At 34.2% G+C, this 24,088-nt stretch overlaps 1 protein-coding gene across 4 annotated transcripts in view; it reads left to right on the top strand.

Moving 5' to 3' along the window:
- npas1 (neuronal PAS domain protein 1) overlaps window positions 1-24,088 on the top strand; it is a 91,869-nt gene that overhangs the window by 50,069 nt on the left and 17,712 nt on the right. For all 4 annotated transcript variants that reach the window (XM_073923083.1, XM_068213562.2, XM_073923084.1 and 1 more), the window contains 2 exon segments: window positions 1,505-1,572; window positions 5,762-5,851. In XM_073923083.1, coding sequence (XP_073779184.1) covers window positions 1,505-1,572; window positions 5,762-5,851 — 158 coding nt within the window.

Genomic DNA, 24,088 nt, shown 5'->3' with positions numbered 1-24,088 from the left:
ATACTGTGTAAAACATATGCTGGATAAGTTGGCAGTTCATACCGATGTGGCGACACTTGATGAATAAAGGGAATAAGCTGAAGGAAAATGAACGAATGAATAAAATCTTTGGTAACATTGTTTTGTGGTTCGTTGCATGGTGGTATAATACGTTTGTATGATATAATGAAATACATATATATATATATATATATATATATATTTTTTTTTTCCTCTATACTATACGTTAGAAGGCAATGGTATTTATATTGATACACAACAGTTTGATATGAGCAGCACATCCTAATAAGTTCGGAGAACACTGTGATTTCCGTTGGGACATTATGAATAATTGAACTCATCCAAAACATGTGTCAGGCTTATTATTGAGAACTATAAAATCCCTTTTAGTTAATGCATATAGTTTAGAGTGACAGAAGATTTTTCTGGAATATTACTTTTAAAGATAAAGTTTTTATTTTTAAACAAAACTTTTAAGGTGGCAATGTACTTTAAACTATATTAAAGAAAGAACTGGTGGGATTTCTTTAACAAAATCAGGGCAAAAAAAAAAAACAATGTTCGATGGGAGATAGTTTTAGGAGTTTGAAACATTTCCGAATTACTACAGCTTATAAATTCATTTGAAGTACCATTGGTCAGTCTTTGGTGATGATGTAGCAGATGGCTGTGGCTTTGAGTCCTCTTGCTTTACTATTTCTTTCATTTCGACATTCCCAAAAAACAAAGCTGATTTGTTGTAGAATTCTTTTGTAGAAGGTTTGTTTATGTTTAATACTGTATAAAGCGTACTTGCTTTCATTCCAATATACAGTTGAAGTCTGAATTATTAGCCCCCTCCGTTTATTTTTTCCCACAATTTCTTTTAACGGAGAGCAGATTTTTTTCAACACATTTCTAAACGTAATAGTTTTAATAACTCATTTCTAATTCTAATCTAATTCTTATCTTTGCCATGATGAGAGTAAATAATATTTTACTACATCTTTTTCAAGACACTTCTATGCAGCTTAAAGTGACATTTAACGGCTTAACTAGGTTAATTAGGTTAACTAGACAGGTCAGAGTAATTAGACAAGTTATTGTATAGCGATGGTTTCACTAGACTATTGGAAAAAATATAGCTTAAAGGAGCTAATTATTTTGACCTTAAAATGCTTTTTCAAAAAAATAAAAACGGCTTTTAATCTAGCCAAAATAAAACAAATAAGACATACTCTAGAAGAAAAAACATTATCAGACATACTGTGAAAATTTCCTTGCTCTGTTAAACATCATTTGGGAAATATTTAAAAAAGAAAAAAAAATCAAAGGGGGCTAAAAATTCTGACTTCAACTGTATATGCCAAAAGTAGTCATAGACATAATTTTCATGAGCTTAAGTTGCCAAATGTACAGTAGATGTATCTGACTATTTAAGAAATTGCAGACATTTTGCTCAAAACAACTGCTTAACATTTTACAAATGCTTTCTTAGGATTTATTTATTTGTTTTTTTTTTCAGTGCGAAGAACAAGTCATTCATTGGTCACTGACATATTCGAACAGCATTTGGGAGCTCATCTACTGCAGGTAAACATTCATTATCCAAATTATTGTTTCATAAATGTGCATTGATTAATATCATGTCATGTGGATCATATTATGTAATGCTATTCAACATTTACATTTGTTTTTCTTCATAAAAATAGTTGTTCTAGGTTTTGTACAGATACACTGTTGTTGCTTTTTTTAATGCAGCTTTTTTTGGAAAGAAGAGAATTTTATTTGATTTAATTTGATTTCATATTTTGAACAGAGTATCATACACTTAAAACTGTTCTTTAAACAAAATACACTGTATCAAAAAACAACAAAAATATAATCCATATACGCTTAAAATATGAAATTAATTTAGCCAGTTTGAAATTATCATTACCTATTTACCAAAATTAGACAAAAGTGACATTTAAGATTTTTAATACAAATAAATCCTATTATTTACCCTTTGCATTCATTAAAGGCTTTGGTTCCTTAAAAAAATATAGAAAAAAGAAAAAGTGCAGAACAATTGATCCAAACCTTGACCAAGTTTTAATCACAATGTTTTTCTTTTTAAGTTAAAATAGAAAACAGATGTTTTAACATAGTTTTTTTGCACCAAATAAATCCAGCATCATGACTTTCTTTTTTAAAAGCCTCATTGTGTCCAAGATTATAAAAAAAGGCTCGATATGCCATCAAAAGTTGATAACTCTGACTTAATTTACCAGAAAAAAAAGTCATTAGAAGGTTACCTTGAGAAAAATGTAAAGCGCACAGAGAGGGCCAGCGCTGATAGAAATCAAATTAACACTTCTGAAAATCCTTATGATTCTTTGTCTCGTCCTCTTGTCAGTAATAACTAGATAATTGCGCTTTATTTCCAGCATTCCTGTCATTCCGGTCCACTCTCATTTGCATAGTGAACTCGTCACTTGCATAAATTACCCACACAACAACAGTCAATCTGAACTAAAGTGGCCACTCTGCTTCATCCCTGCCTGTGTGTTAGTACAATTAATATGATTCTTTAAATGGCTGCTTTAATAGGCTGACTGTATGCTTTCATCTGCCAGACGCTCTCCCGAGTTTATTTTGAGGCTCTAAATCAATCTGATTCTTCTGTAGTGTGTTGTTTTTGCTCTGATGCTGATGCGTACGTTGATTTTCTTAAATAAAAATCAGGAGATTTGTTCAGAAGTGTTGTGTCAGTTTACTTCTGAAGTGCCATGTTCTTACCTGGTAAAACAAGAATCATAAATTATATTTTTTTCATAATTCTGTGATGATTTACTGGATAAAATGATGCTCACTTACTTTTGTAAATTATCACATGCAAAAGAGAATAATCGGTAACACTTTACAATAGGGTTGCGTTAGTTAAAGTTAATGCATTTACTAACATAAACAGTGAACAATACATTTATTACGGTATTTGTACATGTCAGGGGCTCTATTTTGACGCCCTATGTGCAAAGTGCAGGGCGCAAATGCATTCAGAGCATGTCAGAATCTACTTTTGCTAATATAAGGACGGAAAAATCAGCTTTGCGCCATGGCGCATGATCTAAAAGGGTTGAGCTTATTTCCTTAATGAGTTATAGGTGTGTTTTGAGAATAAACCAATCAGAGTCTCATCTCCCATTCCCTTTAAGAGTCAGTTGCATCGCGCCATAGCCCATTTGCTATTTACATGACGTAAAGTAAGTGTAAGTGGAAAAACTTAGCATTTCACTAGCAAGAAAACAGTTAAACAGAGCATCTACAGCGCGAGAATGAGAGATAAATTATTAACTTTCACTTTCGCTCTCGTGGATAGGGAAATCTTGTACGCACAGACATCAAATAGCCTATAGATAGTTAATTTAATTTGTTAAGAGTAAATATTTGTTTTAAAACTATTTCTAAATTCAGTTCTAATTTCCAGCAAACGAATAAATGAACAATAATAACGAAGTGTGGTCAAAAAACTGAGTTATATCCTAATACACATGCTGTGCCCCATATGGTCTAAAACCTGACAGGTGGACAAATCTAAGCTTGTTTTTAATAAAACAAATATAAATATGCATATAATAAATAATACTGCAATTAATAATAACATTATACAAAAGCAAATTGTCACGAATAAACTGAAAACCCCCCCCGAGATGAAGAAGGCATGAAAGTATGGTTTTTATATTTATGTAGGCTAGAAAATAATATGCTTTGTAATATTTTAATTCTTTATATTTATATCCTATATATATATATATATATATATATATATATATATATATATATATATATATATATATATATATATATATATATATATATTCTTATTATGTCCTAAACAAATCCTTAATATTTTAATTATTTTTCATATGTAAAGATATTTGGGAATTGCTCTACATCTTGTGTGTATTAAGGAGTGTGTAAGCGAGGCGCACAACTAACACGCTCTGCGCTGGACAATAGACTGACTTTGTCCTGGTCTATTGAAAAATCTATTATAGATTCTCAAAATAGCAGCGTGCAAGCATTACACCTCAACACACCTCCCTTTTTAGACCAGAACGCCTATGGAAGCACATATGAGCGCAAATGCATTTGCTATTTAAACAGCGTGGTGCAAAACGTCAAAATGACTCTTGCGCCAAGCTGAAACAATCAAACAACAATTGCATTGCGCCTTGTGCCACATTGCGATGGGTATATAATAGGGCCTTAGTTCGATAAAATATAGTTGTTCATTGTTAGTTTAACTCAAAGTGCAATAACTAATGTTATCAAGCATGAATTTAGATTAATAATGCATTAGTTAATATTAAACTATGGTTAATAAACGTTGTAAAAGTAATGTTCATAAGTGGGCAATGTTAGCAAATGTATTACTAGTAAAACCTTAAACCTTTTTGTAAAGTGAGACTGAATAATCAATAATGAGGATGATTAAAAATTTGATTTTATTCTTTATATAAATTTATAAATAAACAACTATTTATATAATTTTATATTTGTTCTTTTTTTTGGGGGGGGGGGTTAAGGCAATACAATGCTGGTGGATAAAGTGTTTAAAATGAACTAATAGTTTTCATCGTACTTCACCGGTTGTTTGATTACATTAAGAACAGCAAACATATTTTGCATGACAAGTTTTCTGAAAGGCTGTTTAAAATGCAAATGAGGCATTATTTAATCAAATATGCCTTCATTTACATACATTTACCACACAAAACTCAATCCGTTTTCACTGTTTTGACACATAAAAGTCAAAGTTTTTTTGGATTTGAGCAATCTCTTTTTGTCAGTTCGTAATTCAGAAAATGCTGCCATTAAAAAACAGCTTTTTTAAAAGTATCATTTTTACATGTTTTGTAATATAAACGGGTGGCACGGTGGCTCAGTGGTTTGCACTGTCACCTCACAGCAAAAAGATTGCTGGTTTGAGTCCCGGCTGGGCCAAGTGGCATTTCTGTGTGGAGTTTGCAATGGTTAAGAGACCTCAAACTGCAGGAAAAAACAAACAAACAAACAACTCATACAACTAACAAACTGAGAAAAAAAAAATTGAGCAAAACATGCGCCTGCTAATTCTCACAAAACATACACACATGGAAACACACTGCAAATAATGCAGACCATAATGGAAATGTGTGACGAATAAAAAGTGACAAGCTTCTGGTTTAGAATCAGTGGTGTTGTCTGACATCTGGGAGGAAAAGTTGTTTATTTATTTTATTATCCTGGTCATACTGTTCCTTGTTGTAGTTCCTTTCCATTTGTTGTAGTTACTCTCACAATTAAAAATGTGCAAATAACAAGGTATGATCCATATGATCAGAATGTTGAAATAAACAAAAAACTCACCTCACAGATCTTCTGACTTTTTGGAGTTTGTATTGGGTCCCATTCCATTGTGGTCAGCGCTATTGACAGTGCTCTTCTTTATTTGCATGTGTTGTGAGAATTTGTTGCCTGTGCATTATCAAATTGATAAAGATGTTTTCTCATTTTGTTAGTGTTTTTGTATTTGTATGTTTTTTTTTGTGTTTTTTTTTTCTTATCCTGCAGCATGTTTGAGCGCTCTCAGCCATCGTAGTTTTTGCATGCAATGTTTCTCCTCAAAGAAAGTACACTCTCTTGCTGTGTTTCTTATTTTAGTACACTTTTAAAAAGCAAACTTTGCTATGAAGTCAGATTTAAAGTGTTGTGTGTGTGTTCAGCTGAATCTACAGTTGCGTTTTTCTCTTCTCAGTCTCTGGATGGATTTGTGTTTGTGGTCAGTCAAGAAGGCAGATTTCTTTACATCTCAGAGACCGTCTCCATCTACCTTGGCCTTTCACAGGTGAGACAAAAACACTTTTCAAGCTTTTTTTTACTTCATTCTCTGGCTTCAATTTAAAATCCTAATATTTAAATAATAATAACACTGTACGTTCTTAATTAACTTTTGTTTTGTTGTCTACATTTGATTAAATAGTAAGATTAAAATCCTAATGAAATAGTTTTAAAGCATTTATTTATCTCAGTGTTATTTTTAACTTATTTATATCTTATTTATTTTACTAAAGCATTCATTGATCTCGATGTTGATTTTAATAATATTTTTTTACTCTTAAAATCAATAGTTGTACATTTCAAAATCATTTCATGGATCTAAACTAATAACTAATAAATTAAAACAAATTAATGGTAATGAAGATTAATAAAGAAAAATAATTTGTTTATTTATCTTTATTTATTTTTAAACTTAAACTTTAAATAACTGCTAGAACTAATCAAACACAAAAATATGTAGAATAATGTTATTATTTAAATTTTTTTATTTTTTATTATTGTGCATTTTCCAGCATGGTTTTTATGTCTTCTCTTTTGCCCAATCACTGTAAAGACACAGGTGTTAGTCAATTGGCAAATGCTCTCCAGATCCATTCTCATCCTCTTGAGAGGCAGTCAACCACACTATTTATTTATTTATTTATTTATTTGCTTGCGTGTTTGTTTGTTTGTTTGTTTGTTTGTTTGTTTGCTTGTTTATTTGGCAGGGACAGTGTACATTAATTAGCATTTCAGCAAATGCACCAGAATTAGCCAGGTTATCTTTAATCTGTTGTCCCTGAACAACATAAAAAAAACAATACAAGAATTATACAATCAATCAAACATAGTTAAAAAGTACTAAAATAGACAAAGTTATGTAGATGTTTATAAAAAAAAAATTATATATACAATTTAAACTAAGGGTGCTTTCACACTAGCACTTTTGGTCCGCACCCGGGCTCGTTTGACGTCATAGTACAGTATGTTTAGCTACTGTGAACGTGTCTTCTGAACTTGGGTGCGCACCAGTGAACCGTACCCGAGTACGCCTGAAAGAGGTCTGGGATACGGTTCATGCGAACTCTGGTACGGTTCACTTCTGATGTGAATGCAAGCCTACCAAATAACGAAAGTAAACCGCCAACTGTACAACAAACTTTTGTTTTCATATAACGTTCACTCTTGTGTGTGTGTTTGTGTGTGCGTGCGTGCGTGTGTGTCACGTATCGTACCTTGGTGACAAGCGGGACTGAGCCAGGGCAAAAACAGAGATAATTTCTGCTTGTCTCCTCCAAAAACAGTGTGATGTTCTGAATGTTTATAATATTTTTGTCGCAGATGGACACAAGTCACTTTCTGTATGTCCAAAACATAAAGATTTAGTAAAGGCAGAATGACTGCGATGTGTGTGCGTCTTTCCATTTTGCCACTTTGCTTTCGTGACCGTCACGTAGCAACAGTCGTAAACAAAACGGCAGCTCGAAGACTCAAGCGTACCGGGGTTTAGAAGGAAAAAACACAGTGGGAACACAAACCAACCAAGAAGGTGGCAAGGGGGGACAATCGAACTTGGGTAAAGTCCAGCCAAATGAACCAAGTGTGAAAGCTCCCTTAAACACCAACATTTTGTAATAGAGATAAAAATAGTTGAAACTTATTTAAACAACAAATCATTAAGATGGTAGGCACAAATGGAAACATGCTAGGTTCATGAATGATGACACATCTGATTCTCTATAAACCAGATTTTTAAATGTTTTTTGAAAAAAAATCAATGGAGGTTATATCTCTGATGCTGCCAGGGACATAATTCCACTCCTGTGCAGCCTGTAACTTAAAAGGAGCCCTGACCAAAGGTACTTTTCTGGAGTGGGACAATACAGTCTCCTCAGGCTGCCCCTCGTGTTGCTCTGTGTGTGGTGTTCCAGATCTTTACATACTGACTGAGAGGTGGGGATGACAGACCATGATTGATTTTATACATCAGACAAATGTTTGAATACTTAATGACATTTTCCCAGCTTAAAAAAAAAATGTTTTTGTAAAATGTTACAGTGATGATGTCTTAGAGGCTTTTTATGCAGTATTTTAATTGTCTGTTTGTAAAGTGACTCTATGGGTTTTTAGACAGTAGGTTATATGTGAAAAAAATCATTGAATTCATGAATATTTTAGCTGCATGCAGTGATAAAAGTGACCTTATCAACCTGGAATTAGACATATTAAATTTAATACGCTTACATACATATTACCTTTAATATATAAAAAATAATTTTTTTAAAATTTATTTTATTTATTTATCTTAAACTTAAACTTTAAATAACCGCAATAACTAATCAAACACAAAAACAGTGTAGAATAAGGTCATTATTTTTATTTTACGTTTTTAAGTGAACCAGTTAAAAAGAAAATAAACACTATGAAAATGTAAAAGTAATGGGCATTTCTGTGCCTACAGTATATACTGCATGTATATTGTATTTCTGTTTATTTTAATTGTTGTTGTAATTGTTAATTATGTAATAAATATGCAAATATTACAGTACAAGAAATATATATATATATACAAGCACACACGCCCGCGCACACATGCCATGCACGTTTGCGGGTGCGGTCGGTAACTCTGGTATAATTTTAACAGAAGTGGGCAGTCTCACAATATTGCTCGATAATACTAGAGCTAGTATTTGAATGATTCTTTAGCGTAATGTCTAAAATGATGACAAAAAAGGTGATTTTGCCCACATTTTAGGATTATAAAGCATATATAAATAAATAAATAAATAAATAAATAATCAGTCTATTGAGATTTCTTAATATTTTTCTGTTGCTCTTGCAATTGGGAGGTCATAATAATTAACCTTAACAAGGCAGAGCAGAGCAAACACTACCAGATTACTATATATTAATATATAAAAAGTATATTGAAACATCAATATATAAATATAATCATAGTATTTACAATTAAAATAAATATTACAATATACACATAACCGATTGACAGATGAATGTTTTAACATGTCTCATAATTAACCCTAAATCAATGAAAAGCCCAAAACCATGCTCCAAACCCCCCCGCATTTCTTCCGTCAGTGTTCACATGTGCGTGTATTTTTTAGCGAATTTCCCCGTGTCCCTGTGCTCATTTCTCCGGCTCTCAGCTCTCCAGGTGCTTTCTCTCTGTTGATTGCCTGTGGCCTCTTGTACAGGGAATGTTAAGTCCTGCCATTTCACCCAGATGCATAAATAATAACAGTAATTACTCGCACAGCAATCAAAGCGTCGCTCCAGCGAGCCGAGGTCTGTCTCGCGAGCGAATCGATAGACATCTTAAAAGCCACATTGATTGTGTGGCAAAAAAACGAATACACACACATACATTGGGATGGTCTGAGGGGGGAAGGGTGGACTGATAGTGATTTTAGGAGGGAAAATAGATGTGAATGAGATCGGCTTGCTGAGGAATAACATGTGCAATTGCGAGTGGTCAAGGCTTTATTGTCGACTTGCTGTTTGAGTATTGACAGGTTCTGATTTCTTGAACAATTGAACCTGCTTGAGCCATATTTAAAATAATGCTTTGCTTTGTCTACTTGTCCAATTGATTTTTGTTTTATTATTATTATTTGACATGTCAAAACAGAAACAAATGTTCTGTAGGTACAGTATGTGATGTTATGCATATAATGGTTTATAATCGAATGGATTATGAAGTATTGATCGCACAGGAGTCATTTTAAAACCAAGCAGCTTTCTGTTTGTCAGTGCAGGGAATCCAGCAATCCTTGATATTGTTGCAAAATCTTTTAAATGTGGTAACAATATGTGTACTTTGTGTGTGACTTTTTGTAAATTGCCCGCCTTGTTGGCAGACGTTATTTACACCAACTCTGCCGTAGATTGCTCTAACCAAGGTCAAAACGGTCACAAAGTGCCTCAATCGGGGTCAATTGTTGGTCAAATTAAGGTGCGGGTATTTGAATTTTGCGAAAGGGGAATCATAGGATCGATTAGACGTTAGATGCAATGAAGTAAATCGACACTTTTCACAAGCCTGTTATGGCACGTGAACGGTCATCGGAATCTTAAATCCTTGAAAGTTTTTAATAGTTTGATTATTTTCTTAAAATTGGAGCACTTATATGTATATATGTAAGTATAATATCTTTGCTTTAAATGACAAAAAACGAAATACTGCTTGTGCGCGGCGATTCTAATGCAGCGTTAATAATAGTGTCTAATTTAACATTATTCTCTCTTCTGGCTGCCGTTATTAGTCTCCCACAATTTTCATTACTTTTTCTGAAAGTTTTTAGAACACCATCGTGGAGTGTTTCTTTTATTATTTGAGCAAATAAGAAAAAAAAACGATATTAATCTCCCATTTACTGCGCTTTAAGCTTTCACAACTATGGCACCTTCCACTACTGAGAAACTCGTAAACGGTGTATCAGAATCATGTTAATTTGCTAACTTCTTGGTAATAAGGTTTTCATTTTATTGCATTTTGTTACAGTTTTGTTATATGTTTTTTTATGTTCATGGATGTTACAAGTGGTTTTATATGTTTATTTGGTTATTTCCACGAGCGTGGATTCCATAAACATATAGTCAAATAGCTTGATGTTTTTCTTTGTACATTCGTCATGTAGAATGACGTGTCTTGGTGTTTTGTAACATTATGCTAATACTAAGGTAGAACTTACTAACATAAACAATTATTAATACATTTATTATGGTAATTGTTTATCTTTGTTAACCTTAGCTAATGTTATTTAAACGGTACCTGTGATGAAAACCATCTTTTTGATGCTGGTTGGACAGAACTGTGTGTAGGTATAGTGTGTCCACAGTCATATGAGGTGATATAAAGACAATGAGTCTCTTTTTTTAAATTACCTGATGTTAAAATAGGATCCAAATCCCTCCCGTTTTGAGGCCAACAGCAACGTAACGTAGGAGTTTGGTTTCCCCACCGATTTTCTTGACATCCACGTATTGACATGTCTCTGTAGTAATGTGTATATTCATACCCACAAGACAGATAATGAGCAAAGCAACTGGGATTAAAAGATATTTTCAGCTCTCTGTGATTATCAATCATCATCAAATATGATCAAGAATGAGTTTTACAAGTTTAAAACAATTTTAAAACGTAACGTTTTATCCCAGTTTGTGAACTTCAAATCAGCTTTATTTTGTACATTAACATAACGGATAATCATACAGCGTGCGTACTAACGTGTATCCTGTCACATTTTCTGTGCAAAAACTGTATATACTATATACTGTGTGTGTGTGTGTGTGTGTGTGTGTGTGTGTGTGTGTGTGTATGTGTGTGTGTGTGTGTGTGCATGAACTTTTTAATAACATTATGTGTGACTTTGCAGAAACATTTAATTAACTCCACAACAAATACATCAAATAATCATTGGGAAAGTTCTTACTGTAGTATTTCTCACAAAGAATACATGAGATCTGCTTCCTTCATATCTGTCACCGTGCTGTTTATCTGGGGCAGCCGAGGCGGACTCTTACAGGCATGTGGCAACTGTGGGCAGGGAGAACTAGCATTAAAGGCACAGGCAACAAACACAGCTACAATTGGCTCTATTTTTTGCAATCTAGGTGCAAAGTGCAAAGCTCAGGGCGAAAAGCATTAAGGGCACATATGATCACAAATACATTTGCTATTTAAACAGCGTGGTCCAAAATGCAAAACGACTCTTGTGCCAAGCGGAAAGTAGCAAACAATTATTGCGTCGCGCCTTTCGCTGCATTGCACCGGGTGTATGATAGGGCCCATAGTGTGACTCTTTTTCTAGTCAACCTCCTGTTCACATCTGGTCAAGATTGCTATAATCTGAGGTTAGCACAGTTTTCCTATTGGCCTAAAAATTCAAAACAAACCACTTACAATTTTATTCAGCACAACTTTGTTAGGTAAAGATGTTCATTTTTTTTTATTATTTTACACAAAATAGAGGAGACAGTAGCCTGTCTTTTGATATGCCAGGGCAGGTTGTCTCATGTGTCCTAGAACAAATAAACACACAGAACAAGCTTGAAAAAACTTTGTGATTTAAAATGTATTTGTAATAGGGTTTTTTAAAGAAAGGAAGGAAAGTAATTAAGGATTGAATAAATTCCTGGGATTGGGGCAATTGCCTATCCACTGGCTACAACCCTCTTGAAGATTCAGGCTGGCTTTAAGGTGGCTGGGATTCAACCTTACAACATAAATGTATTTCTGGAAACTGCGTTTGCACCATCCTACATCACAGATCACCCTATCAACAATCCCAATAAAGTAGTTGTGTTCTTATTTTTAGATAATTTAGTGTGACAACTTACCTGCCGATGGGGCAAAAAGTAACAAGTGTACATTCTCCCTTTAGCAGACTATGAAAAGAATACACAATATGTGCCCAAGACTTCCTTCTTTCATTTGGTGTCATTTATTACATTGTGATGTATGGTGCTTGGTAAAATTGAGACAGTACGAAAAGTATATACTATATAATACTGAAGTATTTCAGACACAGCCATGAGAAAAAGTAAGAAATTACAAAGGTTTGATTCTGAACAGAAGCAATCTTCCATGGATTCGTATTGAAATGGATTTCACCAGCAGAGACGTGTTGATCAATGATAAAATGAACACACTTTTAAAGCTTTTTTTCCATCTTAATTGACGCTTTGAACATGCAGCTCACAAAGGATTCTTCTAGAGTTTGAGGTTAACATGTTGCCATCAGTGTAAAACTCATAAAACAAACATTGTAGATAAAACAGTCAGTGTATATATTACATATTTCATTAGATTGAATATTTAATATATACAATTTTAACTGAATATTTTATACTTAGAAAAAATCAATGAAAGTATGTGTTGTAGTGTATGAGATGAGTGATATACAGTATTGTAGTATGTAGTTTAAATGTCCTATCCACCATTTTAAATTCTTTGACTGAGATTTGCAGAGTGCATTCTGGGATGGTGTTTAATATCAAGCACTCATGACATTCTGATTTAATATTCAGATGCATTTAGTTCATTTTCAGAAGGGATATCCAGCCATTTTAGTAATATTGAGTTTGATGTCATCAATGTGAGGCACCAGAACAGTTTGCCCAAAGCATATGGAAATATGATGTCTGGCCATACAGTTAAAGTCAGAATTATTATAGTTGGGGGGGGGGATCCCTTATTATGCTGGGCATATCCTTTATTTTCACATCTCAATGTTGACAGATATGATTACATGAAACACTGAAGGCCGGAGTAATGAGGATGAAAATTCAACTTTGAATCACAGAATTAAATCTAATTCAAATCTACATTCAATAAGAACACAGTTATTTAAAAGTGTAGTAATAGTTTACAATTTAACAGTTTTTACTGTATTTTTAAAATCAGTGATATGCAACCTTAGTGAGCAGAACTGCCTTCTTTTTCAGCATTAATACATTTTACTGTTTCCAAACTTTTCCAAGAGATAGATTGCAGCTGGAAGGGCATCCGCAGCAGAAAAACATGCTGGATAAGTTGGTGGTTCATTCCACTGTACCACTGGCGACCCCGGATAAATAAAGGGACTCCCATCTCTGGGACTCTTTTCTGAAAAGAAAATGAATGAATGAATGAATGAATGAATGAATGAATGAATGAATGTATGAATGAATAAATGAATGAATGAATGTTTCCAAACTGTTTTACTGGTAGTGTGTGTTGTGGGGGCACATAATGATGAAGTGATGACGTCTGATTGGCTGATGGAGTTGCTGTCTTTGGGTTATCATAAAAAAATGTTGATCTTAGGACAACTAGCACTTGGCAAAATCAGCATGTGTGTGTGTGTGTACATACTGTATACAGTTGAAGTCAAAATGATTAGCCCTCTTATGAAATTGTTATTCTTTTTCAAAAATTCGACACGTGATGCTTAATAATTTTAAAGTTTTCACAGTATACCATAGAATATTTTTTTCCTCTGGGGAGAGTCTTATTATGTTACTTTGACTGGAATTAAAGCAGTTTTCTTTTTTGAAAACCAATTTTAAGGCCTATATCATTTCTTACGAATAAACTCATATTGTCCAATGACTTGCACAGTTAAAAAAAAGAGGAGTAAAAAAAGTTGACAACCTTTATTTGAAATTAATTTCACACAGATTTATTTTGAACACAAATTTAATATCAACCATTTAAGCCCAAGACCAAACCCTATTCATCAGTCAAGACTTCAGTGGAGTGTGTCTTAAGGATTTTTTTTTTCTCCACCGCCACACTCCTTCACTGCGCCTCTGTCTGGGTCTCTCGGGTCAACAGGAGGAAATACATTAACTGTAAGCATAAGACCTTACTTGTTAGCTCATGTCAGAGGTCACGACCCCGCCACCCCAGATAGAGCCGTCCGTTCTGGTTAATCCTCGTGACCTCTGCAAAGACAGTAGGGTTCCTTAGGCGGATTAGGCAGGGTCAGGAACCTGCAGAGCGGGACGATACGTTGAGATCCCAGCTCCAGGCCTAGATGGAGGTCCAGGAGCTTAGCCTCTGGTCTGCTCTCCACGGCCAAAGCCACGCCATCTGGGAAGCGTGGAGGGGCGAACGGGGTGGGAAATTGATCCTGGCCTGTTTAGTATTCAGAGCCATGACTTTGCCTTCTCCCCGTCTCTTCCTCCTCGTCCTCTTCTCTTGCTCCTCTCCCATCAGTCAGAAGCAGAGCGAGAGAGTGTTGTGGACAACTGCCCCGACGCCTCATACATATTAAAGCCCAGCTATTATTTATATCATGTCTTTCCCCCCTCTCTCTTTCTCTCTCTCTCTCGCTCTCTCTCTCTCTTCTTAGCCCTCTTCTTAACACTTACCAACAACCACTTCTCACTTCGTCTGTTTTTCATTCTCCTTTCAACATCCCTCCTTGGTTGCTAGTAGAACTTTACTGCTGATTTGATTTGTTTATTTATTTTTTACAAATCCGGGTTCATTTGTTTGAATAATTATTATTTTTTTTTTTATCATTGATATGGCATTTAGGATTTAGTGTGTTTATTCATTCATTTATTTTATTTTCGGCTTAAAATACAAAATTACAAATCTGCCCCTCTAGGTATATCCACAGGTGTTCCACAAGGATCTATATTGGGCCCTTTACTTTTTACTTTATATATCAATGATCTTCCATCTATGTGTCCTAACAATAACATACAAATGTATGCGGATGACACTGTTATATTTGTTCATGGTAGTAGTGTGTTACAAGTTGCAGACAAACTCACAGAATCACTGGTACATCTTTCAGCCTGGTTAGATCAATGCTGTTTACAGTTGAACATCTCTTAAACCGTGTGTATGTTTTTTTTCTAAGAATGGTAGGGTAAGTGTAGTACCAGATATATTTGTATCAGGGGAAAGATTACAAGTTGTATCTGAGTACAAGTACCTTGGAGTTTTAATAGATTCAAAACTATCATTTCAGTCTCAGGTTAAAAAGGTTTGTAACCGGGTCAGATTCAGTTTAGCAAATTTCAGATTTATTCGTGATCAGATGTCATGTGAGGCTGCCCTAATCTATTATCACTCCATGATCATTTCTCACATCACTTATTGTTTAACCACTTGGTCCCAAGCCAGCATCACTACTCTGAAGCCACTTGAATCTTTATACAAACAATCCATAAAAACCCTTGATAAGAAATCAGTTCAATATCACCATTGTTTAATATTAAAGAAATACAACCTGCTTAGTTGGGAAAATTTAATTAAATATGTACATATCTGTTTAATGTTTAAGACTTTACATAACCCGACTTCACCATTAAATCAGTTTGTACATATTAGAACGACTGCTCACCGAACTACTAGAGGAGGTGACAGAGGGGACTGCATTATTCCTCTCAAAAAAAGTAAATTCAGTCAATCTGTATTTTCAGTGAGAGCTGCTAGGGAATGGAACTCCATCCCACCAACAATTAGAAGATCACTCACTTTTCGTTCTTTTCAGTCTCATGTTAAAAATTGGTTATTGACAAATCAGCATTGTCAGCATTAGTACTGTATTCTTGACACATTTGTACTGTTGTCTTTGGCTTTTTGTCCTCTGCTGCCATCAGTCTGTTCTTGTGTTTTTTCTTTTCTCTTTTTCTTTTCTTTACTTTTTTAACTGTATTTTTTATATGAAAGTGTATTTAATGTTTAATATTGTGCTTCTATTTTAGGTGTGACTTTTTAACATTCTGTAAGGGGTTTACGGATGAAAAATAGCCATTCTTGGCTAATTCAGGCACATTTTACAGTAATGTTTATTAATGTGCATTGACCCTGTAAACAAAATAAACTAAACTAAACTAAACTAGTCCCTTTATTAATCTGGGGTCGCCACAGTGGAATGAACCGCCAACTTATCCAGCATATGTTTTACGCAGCGGATGCCCTTTCAGTTCCAACCCATCTCTGGGAAACATCCATGCACACTTATCCACTACGGACAATTTAGCCTACGCAATTTACCTAAACCATATGTCTTTGGACTGTGGGGGAAACCGAAGCACCCGGAAGAAACCCACACGAACACGGGGAGAACATGCAAACTCCACACAGAAATTCCAACTGCCCCAGACGAGGCTTGAACCAGCCACTTTAATGTTCAGCCACAGCTCTACCTACTGTGCCGCCTAGTGTGTTCATTTATAATAAAATTTATAATATGTAAAATATCCATCCTTTTACCTTTAGCTTAGTCTCTATTTTAGAGATTTCCACAGCGGAATGAACCAACAACTATTCCAGCATATGTTTTACACAACGGAAGCCCTTCTATCCCCAACCCAGTATTGGGGAACATACACACTCATTCACACACACTTGGACTTGTGAACACATAGAGAACATGCAAACTGCACAGAAATGCCAACTTGCCCAGCCGGAACTCAAACCAGCGACCTTCTTGCTGTGAGGCAACAGTGCTAACCACTGAGCCACTGTGCTGGCCCATAAGTAAAATATGAAACATACAATACATTTCAGTTGCTGTTGAAACCCTCGTTCCCTGAAGGAGGAAACGGAGACATCGGGCTCTATTTTAATGATCTAGGCGCCAGTGGTGCCCCGAGAAAATTTTCCTAGGGGTGGCCAAGTAAGGCCACACCAAATCTTGGTGTGGCACACACACAAAAAATATGAATTGTGTAAATATTGTGAATAATGATGTTATATTTTTGTTTCTGGTAAATTAAATGATGAAGTTTTAATAAATTTTATCATTTTACTCTTGAAATAATAAAAATCAGCAAGTACGTGTGCAAACCAAGTAAAAATCAATATTTAGTTTAGAAACACCTTTCAGGTAAGTTATTTTTCACATACTTTTATTGTACAACATATAGATATGCCATAAAAAAATCTAAAATGAATGAAGATTAATGAATAAAACAAACAAATGAACAAATTGAACAGAAGACATTACTAAACACACACACACACACACACACACACACACACTTACTATACAGACCCTATTAATATAATTCATCCTCTTCTTTTTGAGCCACAACATTCATTCATTAATTTTCTTCCTGGCTTAGTCCCTTTATTGATCCGGGGTTGCCACAGCGGAATGAACCGCCAACTACATATTAATACATATTATTCCTTCGATGTACCTTTTTGCAAAATACACCCACACAATCAGAGATCTGGCCCTTTTAAGTCAACCAACAAAATAATGGAGTTACTAAATAAAATAGATTCTGAAAAGCTGATTTCAAAATGCTAATTCTTTTTATTATTATTATTATTATTATTATTATTATTATTATTATTAATTTTTGCATTTATGGTTTTCAATCAGATAGAACAACTTTTTCCTTTCAAAAATACTATTTTCCTCTAAATAGAAATGCACCAACAATGCGCCTTAACACATCTCCTTTTTAGGCCAGCACACCCATGAGTCCACAAAGTGGTGCAAATGAATTTCCTATTTAAACAATGTGGTGCAAAGCGTGAAAATTAGGCTTGCGCTGGTCTGAAAATAACAACAAATAGCATCAAACATGTCTTGCGCCTTATTGCGTCAGGTGTATGATAGGGCCCATTATGTCAAATGACAATATAGTGAATCGCCAAAATGTCATTCCGACATAACTCAGAGTTTCCAATCTGAAGGGGGAACTACCTATCTTACATTTGTAATAGTTTTATTTAAATGTTCATTTTTTAATTTATTTATTCTATTTTAATCAGTTCAGCTGAATTAAACAAAAGTGACATCATTATCATATATTTTATAGTAAAGTAAACATTTTTTATAAAATATCATATGTTTTATAGTATCATATATTTTATAAATATCATATATTTATATTGCGGAGATGTTTCATCGTTAGCTCTTCTGAGAAGTTTTGTTTTTCTTGGCAGTGGCAGTGGTTAGCACTGTTGCCTCACAGCCTGAAGGTCAATGGTTTGAGTCCCAGCTGGGTCAGTTGGCATGCTCAGGTTAAGTTCAGGACTCTGTTCAGGCCATTTCATTATTTCAGTGTTATCAAGAACCTACTTTGCATGTTTTGCTGTGTACATCTCTGTTCTTAATGAAATGCGCTGTCTGATTGATCAATGAATGCAGGGAATCTGATAAACATTTATTTCACTCTGTCACAAAGCTTCATGAGAGGCCAAACTCCAAGAGAAAACGCCACCAAAACCATCACACTTTACTGACTTCACACTTTTGGCTCAGTCTCTCCACAGTTTTACGATGATCATAATGGTTACCATCCAAGCCTAATAAATTAAACTTGCTTTCACAACTGAGTGTCTAATTTGGATAAGTGATTTTAATTTTTTTTGTTTCTTATTAAGGTTTTTTTTTAACTGTACTAATAGTAATAAATGAAATAATAATAATAATAATAATAATTAAATAAAAAAAGTGGTGTTTTCTTAAACTTCACTTTGAAAATATTTGAAGAAAACAAAAAATGCACAAGTGGGCTACCTTTGTTTTTAGCTGTATGCTGATCTTCTACAGTTTTTTTCTAAGATTTCTGAAAACACTCAAAAAAATTTTACTTTGAAATAACACAATTCTTGAGTTTGTTTTGCCACAGCTTAATTGTTTTGTTCAATCCACTAAAATTTGTAAAAACAAATAAGTTCACTAAATTCCATCATGTTATCCCAACACAAATCGATTGTGTGGAACCCAAGCGGCAACCTCCCGCTCTCCCTCGGGAAGCCAATACGAAAGTAACTGAAACTGCAATTCATCAAAATTTCGCTAGTCCTGGCTCCATAACAGATCAAATTTTAATTTTGCACACTGTTAGAATGGCCAACTTTATACCAGAAAAAAATGGTTCTACTGTGAGGGGGGTGATTTTTTTTTTATAACTCATCCGTTTCCTTTATATTAGGCTATATTAGGTTTGCATGATTAAGGGGGTGGCCACTTGATTGACGGCTGGTCGCCGTCAATTCACCTCAGCTGACTCCAGCAGATTAGCCACTGAACTCGGCATATTCATCATATTTCTGTGTTGTTTTATGTGGCTTTACACAGTCTTTACATAAGCCTTTTGGACTTATTTTTTTTTACAATTATCAGATGATATGGGATGCTGTGTGCACTTAACTGTGCTCACAAACCATTCATGCATATATATATATATATATATATATATATATATATATATATATATATATATATATATATATATATATATATATATATATATATATATATATATATATATATATATATATATAAATATATATATATATATATATATACACCAAATGTATTTATTTTATTTAAGATCATTTACCATTTATATTTTCTTTAAAGCTGTAAAGCACTCCAGAATCTGTCAGATTGATTAGTTGTAGGCTCTAGAAGAGTCATCTGAAGCGTTTTATACAGTGTTCTGTTGGAGTTCATTAATAGTCCTGCATTTACTAAAACATACTATAAAGTGTTTGTTTTTAATTTGTGTTTTCCTCCTGTAAAAAAAACGTCATAAAAACAATGTTTAGTGGCTCAGTGTGTTACAGCAGTTTATTTAAAAGTCTAAACACTTTTTTGATTTAGTGTACAGCCAAGCACATGTGGTCAGAATGCAAACGAGTCACAGGTGATAAAGTATTATAAGCGTTTAATAATAAGCGTAATAAGCGTTTTCCCAAAGAAACGTCTGTCTCAGCCAGATCCAAGCAAAATGCCAGCAGATGTCTGTAGCTCCGCTCACTGTCCGCTCTTTGCCTTTGTTGGTATTCCCCCGTGGGTGGGATGACATGCGAACAAAATGGCGAAGGTTGGCCACGCCTACTTGTGGCTTATTTTGCAGTGTTCAGAAACCTATGGATGACGTCACGGATACTACGTCCATATATTTTACAGTCTATAGTGTAACCCAGCATGTTTTATTGTGAAGTTATTTTTCTCATACATGAATATATAAGCATAGTGAATATATAAGCATATAAATTTTTTTTTTTCTGCAGCACATACATTATTAAAATTAAATGTTACAGTATGCATTCCACAGATTAAGCATTTCCATACATTTTCAGGCACCAATTCTTAAAAAAAAACTATTATTTTTTAAAGTGAAGAACATTTAAATGATCTAAAGAATGATTTTCCACTATTAAGCATTTATTGTGGAATTTATAAGTAATTTTATGTTAAAAGTTGGAACCACTGAAGCTAATAAACCTTAATAATTTAGTGTTTAGCACTACTGCGTAAATGTAAATATATCAAAAGTTAAAAGGTCTGGATACACATATTTTATCCCGTTTTTCTGCATCCAGCTGATTTCAAATGCAAGAGGGTGTCCTGTGTGAATGCTTCTGACACAGCAGTACAACAGGACAGCAAACATACTGAAAACAGCAGCGCAGAATGAATAAAGAGCCGTTCACACAGGACGTGTTCTTGTGTTCAAATACAGAAAGATGAAGTGCAAGAAAACAGGCCTCTGGTGGTGCTTCTCAGAGTTTAACTGTTGGAACTTGACAGAGACTCCTTAAAACATGATGCAAGACACTGTGCAGATAAACATATTTCAGACATTTTATTACACAATTGTTGGGTGTATTGTGTGGAAACTGCAGAATTTAAAGTCTAAGAGGGAATTAAATGTCTATAACTTTAAATAAAAACAGAAAACTATTTTTGTTACTGAGTTTTGGCTATTTAGGTGTTGAACTGTAAGACCTGAAAACATTGTGTTTGTATATTACATATTTATAGTCAGTCATAAGCAAGTAATCTTGTCAAAATGTTTGCCACCAAGGATGTTCCAGAGATTTTCACTCAGGTTAAGTTCAGGACTTTGTTCAGGCCCTTTCATTATTTTTAAAAGACCTACTTTACTTGTTTTGCTGTAGGACAGGGCTCTTTGTTCTTTATGAAAATTGCTGTATGATTGAACAATGAATGCAAGAAATCAAAGCTTCTGATAAACATTTGCTTCACACTGTCACAAAGCTTCATAAGAGGCCAAACTCCAAGAGAAAACCACACTGAAACCATTACACTTTACTGACTTCACACTTGTGGTTCAGGTTCTCCATAGTTTCCACGATGAACCTAATTATTCCCATTTAAGCCAAATAAATTAAACTTGTTTTCATAACTGAAGTATTTTAAATTTTGATAAGTGCTTTTTATTCATCAGTTAAGTTTTTTTTTACTGTACTTCCAACACAATTTCACGGCAATTCGTAACTTTTTTCATTTAGGGGCTAATTCGTATGAATTTGTACGATCTAATTCGTACAATTTAGTACGATTTGCTCATCACCTAATGACAGTTGGGGTTAGGGGTGGGGTTGGGTACCACGCCTCCTTTTAAAATTGTAAATTTTCGTACGACTGAACTCGTACAAATTTGTATGAATTAGCCACTAAACTGACAAAGCGTAAAATACTTACGTTTCCTCGTGAGATCAGGCTGGTATTTCAGGAAATAACTAATATTTATGCTTTAAAATCTGCTTTTACTTCTGTTAAATAACTTCAAATAGGACGTAGAAAATACCATAACATTATTTGGAAATTGTAGATCATATTTTAGAATGAAATAGAGAGAATTTTGACCTTCATCTTCTCTCTTTTCCCTCCTTTCCATTGTCTATTTCCAATCTAAGTGTCCTCCAGTGGATCCTTTTAACTGTGATTTTCCTAAAGATCGTTCATGCATGTTTGGTGTCTTTCCCTTCCAAACATGTGAGATCCCATACTCCAACAAGCTAAACAGGGCTCTCTCTGAGGCATTGTGGACCAGATTAAGATCTCCGAGCCAGACCACCTGTCTGCTGGATTTACCTCCACCTTTACCTCTCAATTAGCCGACACAGGCTTAAAACCCCAGACTCTTCACAATTCATCCCTCAACTGATCCCCAATTACACAGCTCTGCTCTTTACTCCACCGCCGATCCCTCTCCTTTCTGCTCTTCTCTCAGTTTGCATGCAACCTGGCCTGCACACACACACATTAGTGTCCTTGACGGCCAGCGGAAAATCCTTTAAAATCCCTCCGTAAATGGATCTAATCCCATAATAAATGGCTCTGTCCCGCAGACAAGGTTTGAGGAGAAACCAGCTTTTTATCAAGTGTAGAATGAGATCTGACCCCCACAGATATTTTTTTTATAGATCTAAAAGAACAGCAATGCAAATCACACCACTATATATATATCATTATATATATATATATATATATATATATATATATATATATATATATATATATATATATATATATCAGTGATTGTTTGCAGCTGGAAGTGCATCCAGATACAACATATGGTGGATAAGTTGACAGTTCATTCATCTGTGGTGACCCCATATTAATAGCAGACTAAGCCAAAAAGAAAATAAATTAACAAGAAAAAAAACTATATATACATAGCAGCTTTTCCTTTTTTTAAAGGTCAAAATTATTATCCCCTTTAAGCTATTTTTTGATAGTCTACAAAACAAACCATCATTATACAATAACTTGCCTAATTACCCTTACCTGCTTAGTTAACCTAATTAACCTAGTTAAGCCTTTAAATGTCATTTTAGGCTGTATAGAAGTGTCTTGAAAAAATATCTATTCAAATATTATTTATATATAAAATAAATCAGGAATTAGAAATTAGTTATTAAAACTATTATATATATTTGGAAATGTGCTGAAAAAATCTCTCCGTTAAACAGAAACTGGGGAAAAAATAAACAGTATATATATATACAGTTAAAGTCAGAAGTATTAGCCCCACTGAATTATTAACCTCTCTGTTTATTTTTTTTCTTTCCACAATTACCAAAATGGGATAACAAATGTACCAAATGTACCCTTTTGGTGGGCGAGGTATACAACAGAAAGTTTTAGTCTACGTCATTCTCGCTTGAGGAAAGTCAAAGTAAAGCTGTGAGGGTTGTTCACATATCACTTTTTGATGTTTTTTTTTTTTTTGAGTTCAGGTGGACCATGGCCCATTATTAAATATTTATATTATGAAGTTGTAAAGTTGTAATGTCTCTGCTGTGTTTATAAAAATGGTGCTTCCTTTGTTTTCATTCTCCTGGCTTGTTGTACAAGTGAGTGACGTATCTCTGTAAACCAATAGCGTCAAGTTGCGCGTCTAGCTCCACCTTTTGGTACCCTTTGGCTGTCCTAGGTACCTTTTGTAAAGGGTACCTAAAAAGTGGTACGGTACTGGCCGTAAAAGCATACAGAACCGAAAAGTACCGTACCACTCAGAGGAAACGGGCCATTACTTCCATATTCATATTTATCTGCTTGTCTTGTTTTTGTTTGTCTGCTTTTTTTCCGCTGTTTAGTGTCATCTTGTGGCCGTATAATGTGTAGGTTAGTCTATTCTCCATTCAACTGGTTCAGTATCTATCAGTTTTGTGTTTTTTGACTGTTTGGCGCCATCTTGTGACTGAATAATGCGCTAGTTAGTGTATACTCCATCCGCAGTTTTTGTTTCTGATAGCTTCACATTTATTTGAATTAATATATAGGATATATATATCATAGAAGAATTAATATATAGGATAAAATACATCCAGGAGTGTTTTTTTTTTTTTTTTTTTTTGTAGAATAGGAGAGTTGTAGAATTTTGTAGAATGTCGGGCTACCAATAATCTTGTTGGACTTTATTCTACGATAACATCCTCCTGGATGTACTTTATCCCCAACTAAACTAACACAACCTACGAAGTGTTACCAAAGTAAAATCCTACATTTGAATGGCA

The sequence above is a fragment of the Danio rerio genome, chromosome 15 (assembly GCF_049306965.1).
Source record: "Danio rerio strain Tuebingen ecotype United States chromosome 15, GRCz12tu, whole genome shotgun sequence".
NCBI lineage: Eukaryota > Metazoa > Chordata > Actinopteri > Cypriniformes > Danionidae > Danio > Danio rerio.
The sequence above is the reverse complement of the archived record's forward strand: the minus strand, read 5'-3'. Positions and strand labels throughout refer to the sequence as shown.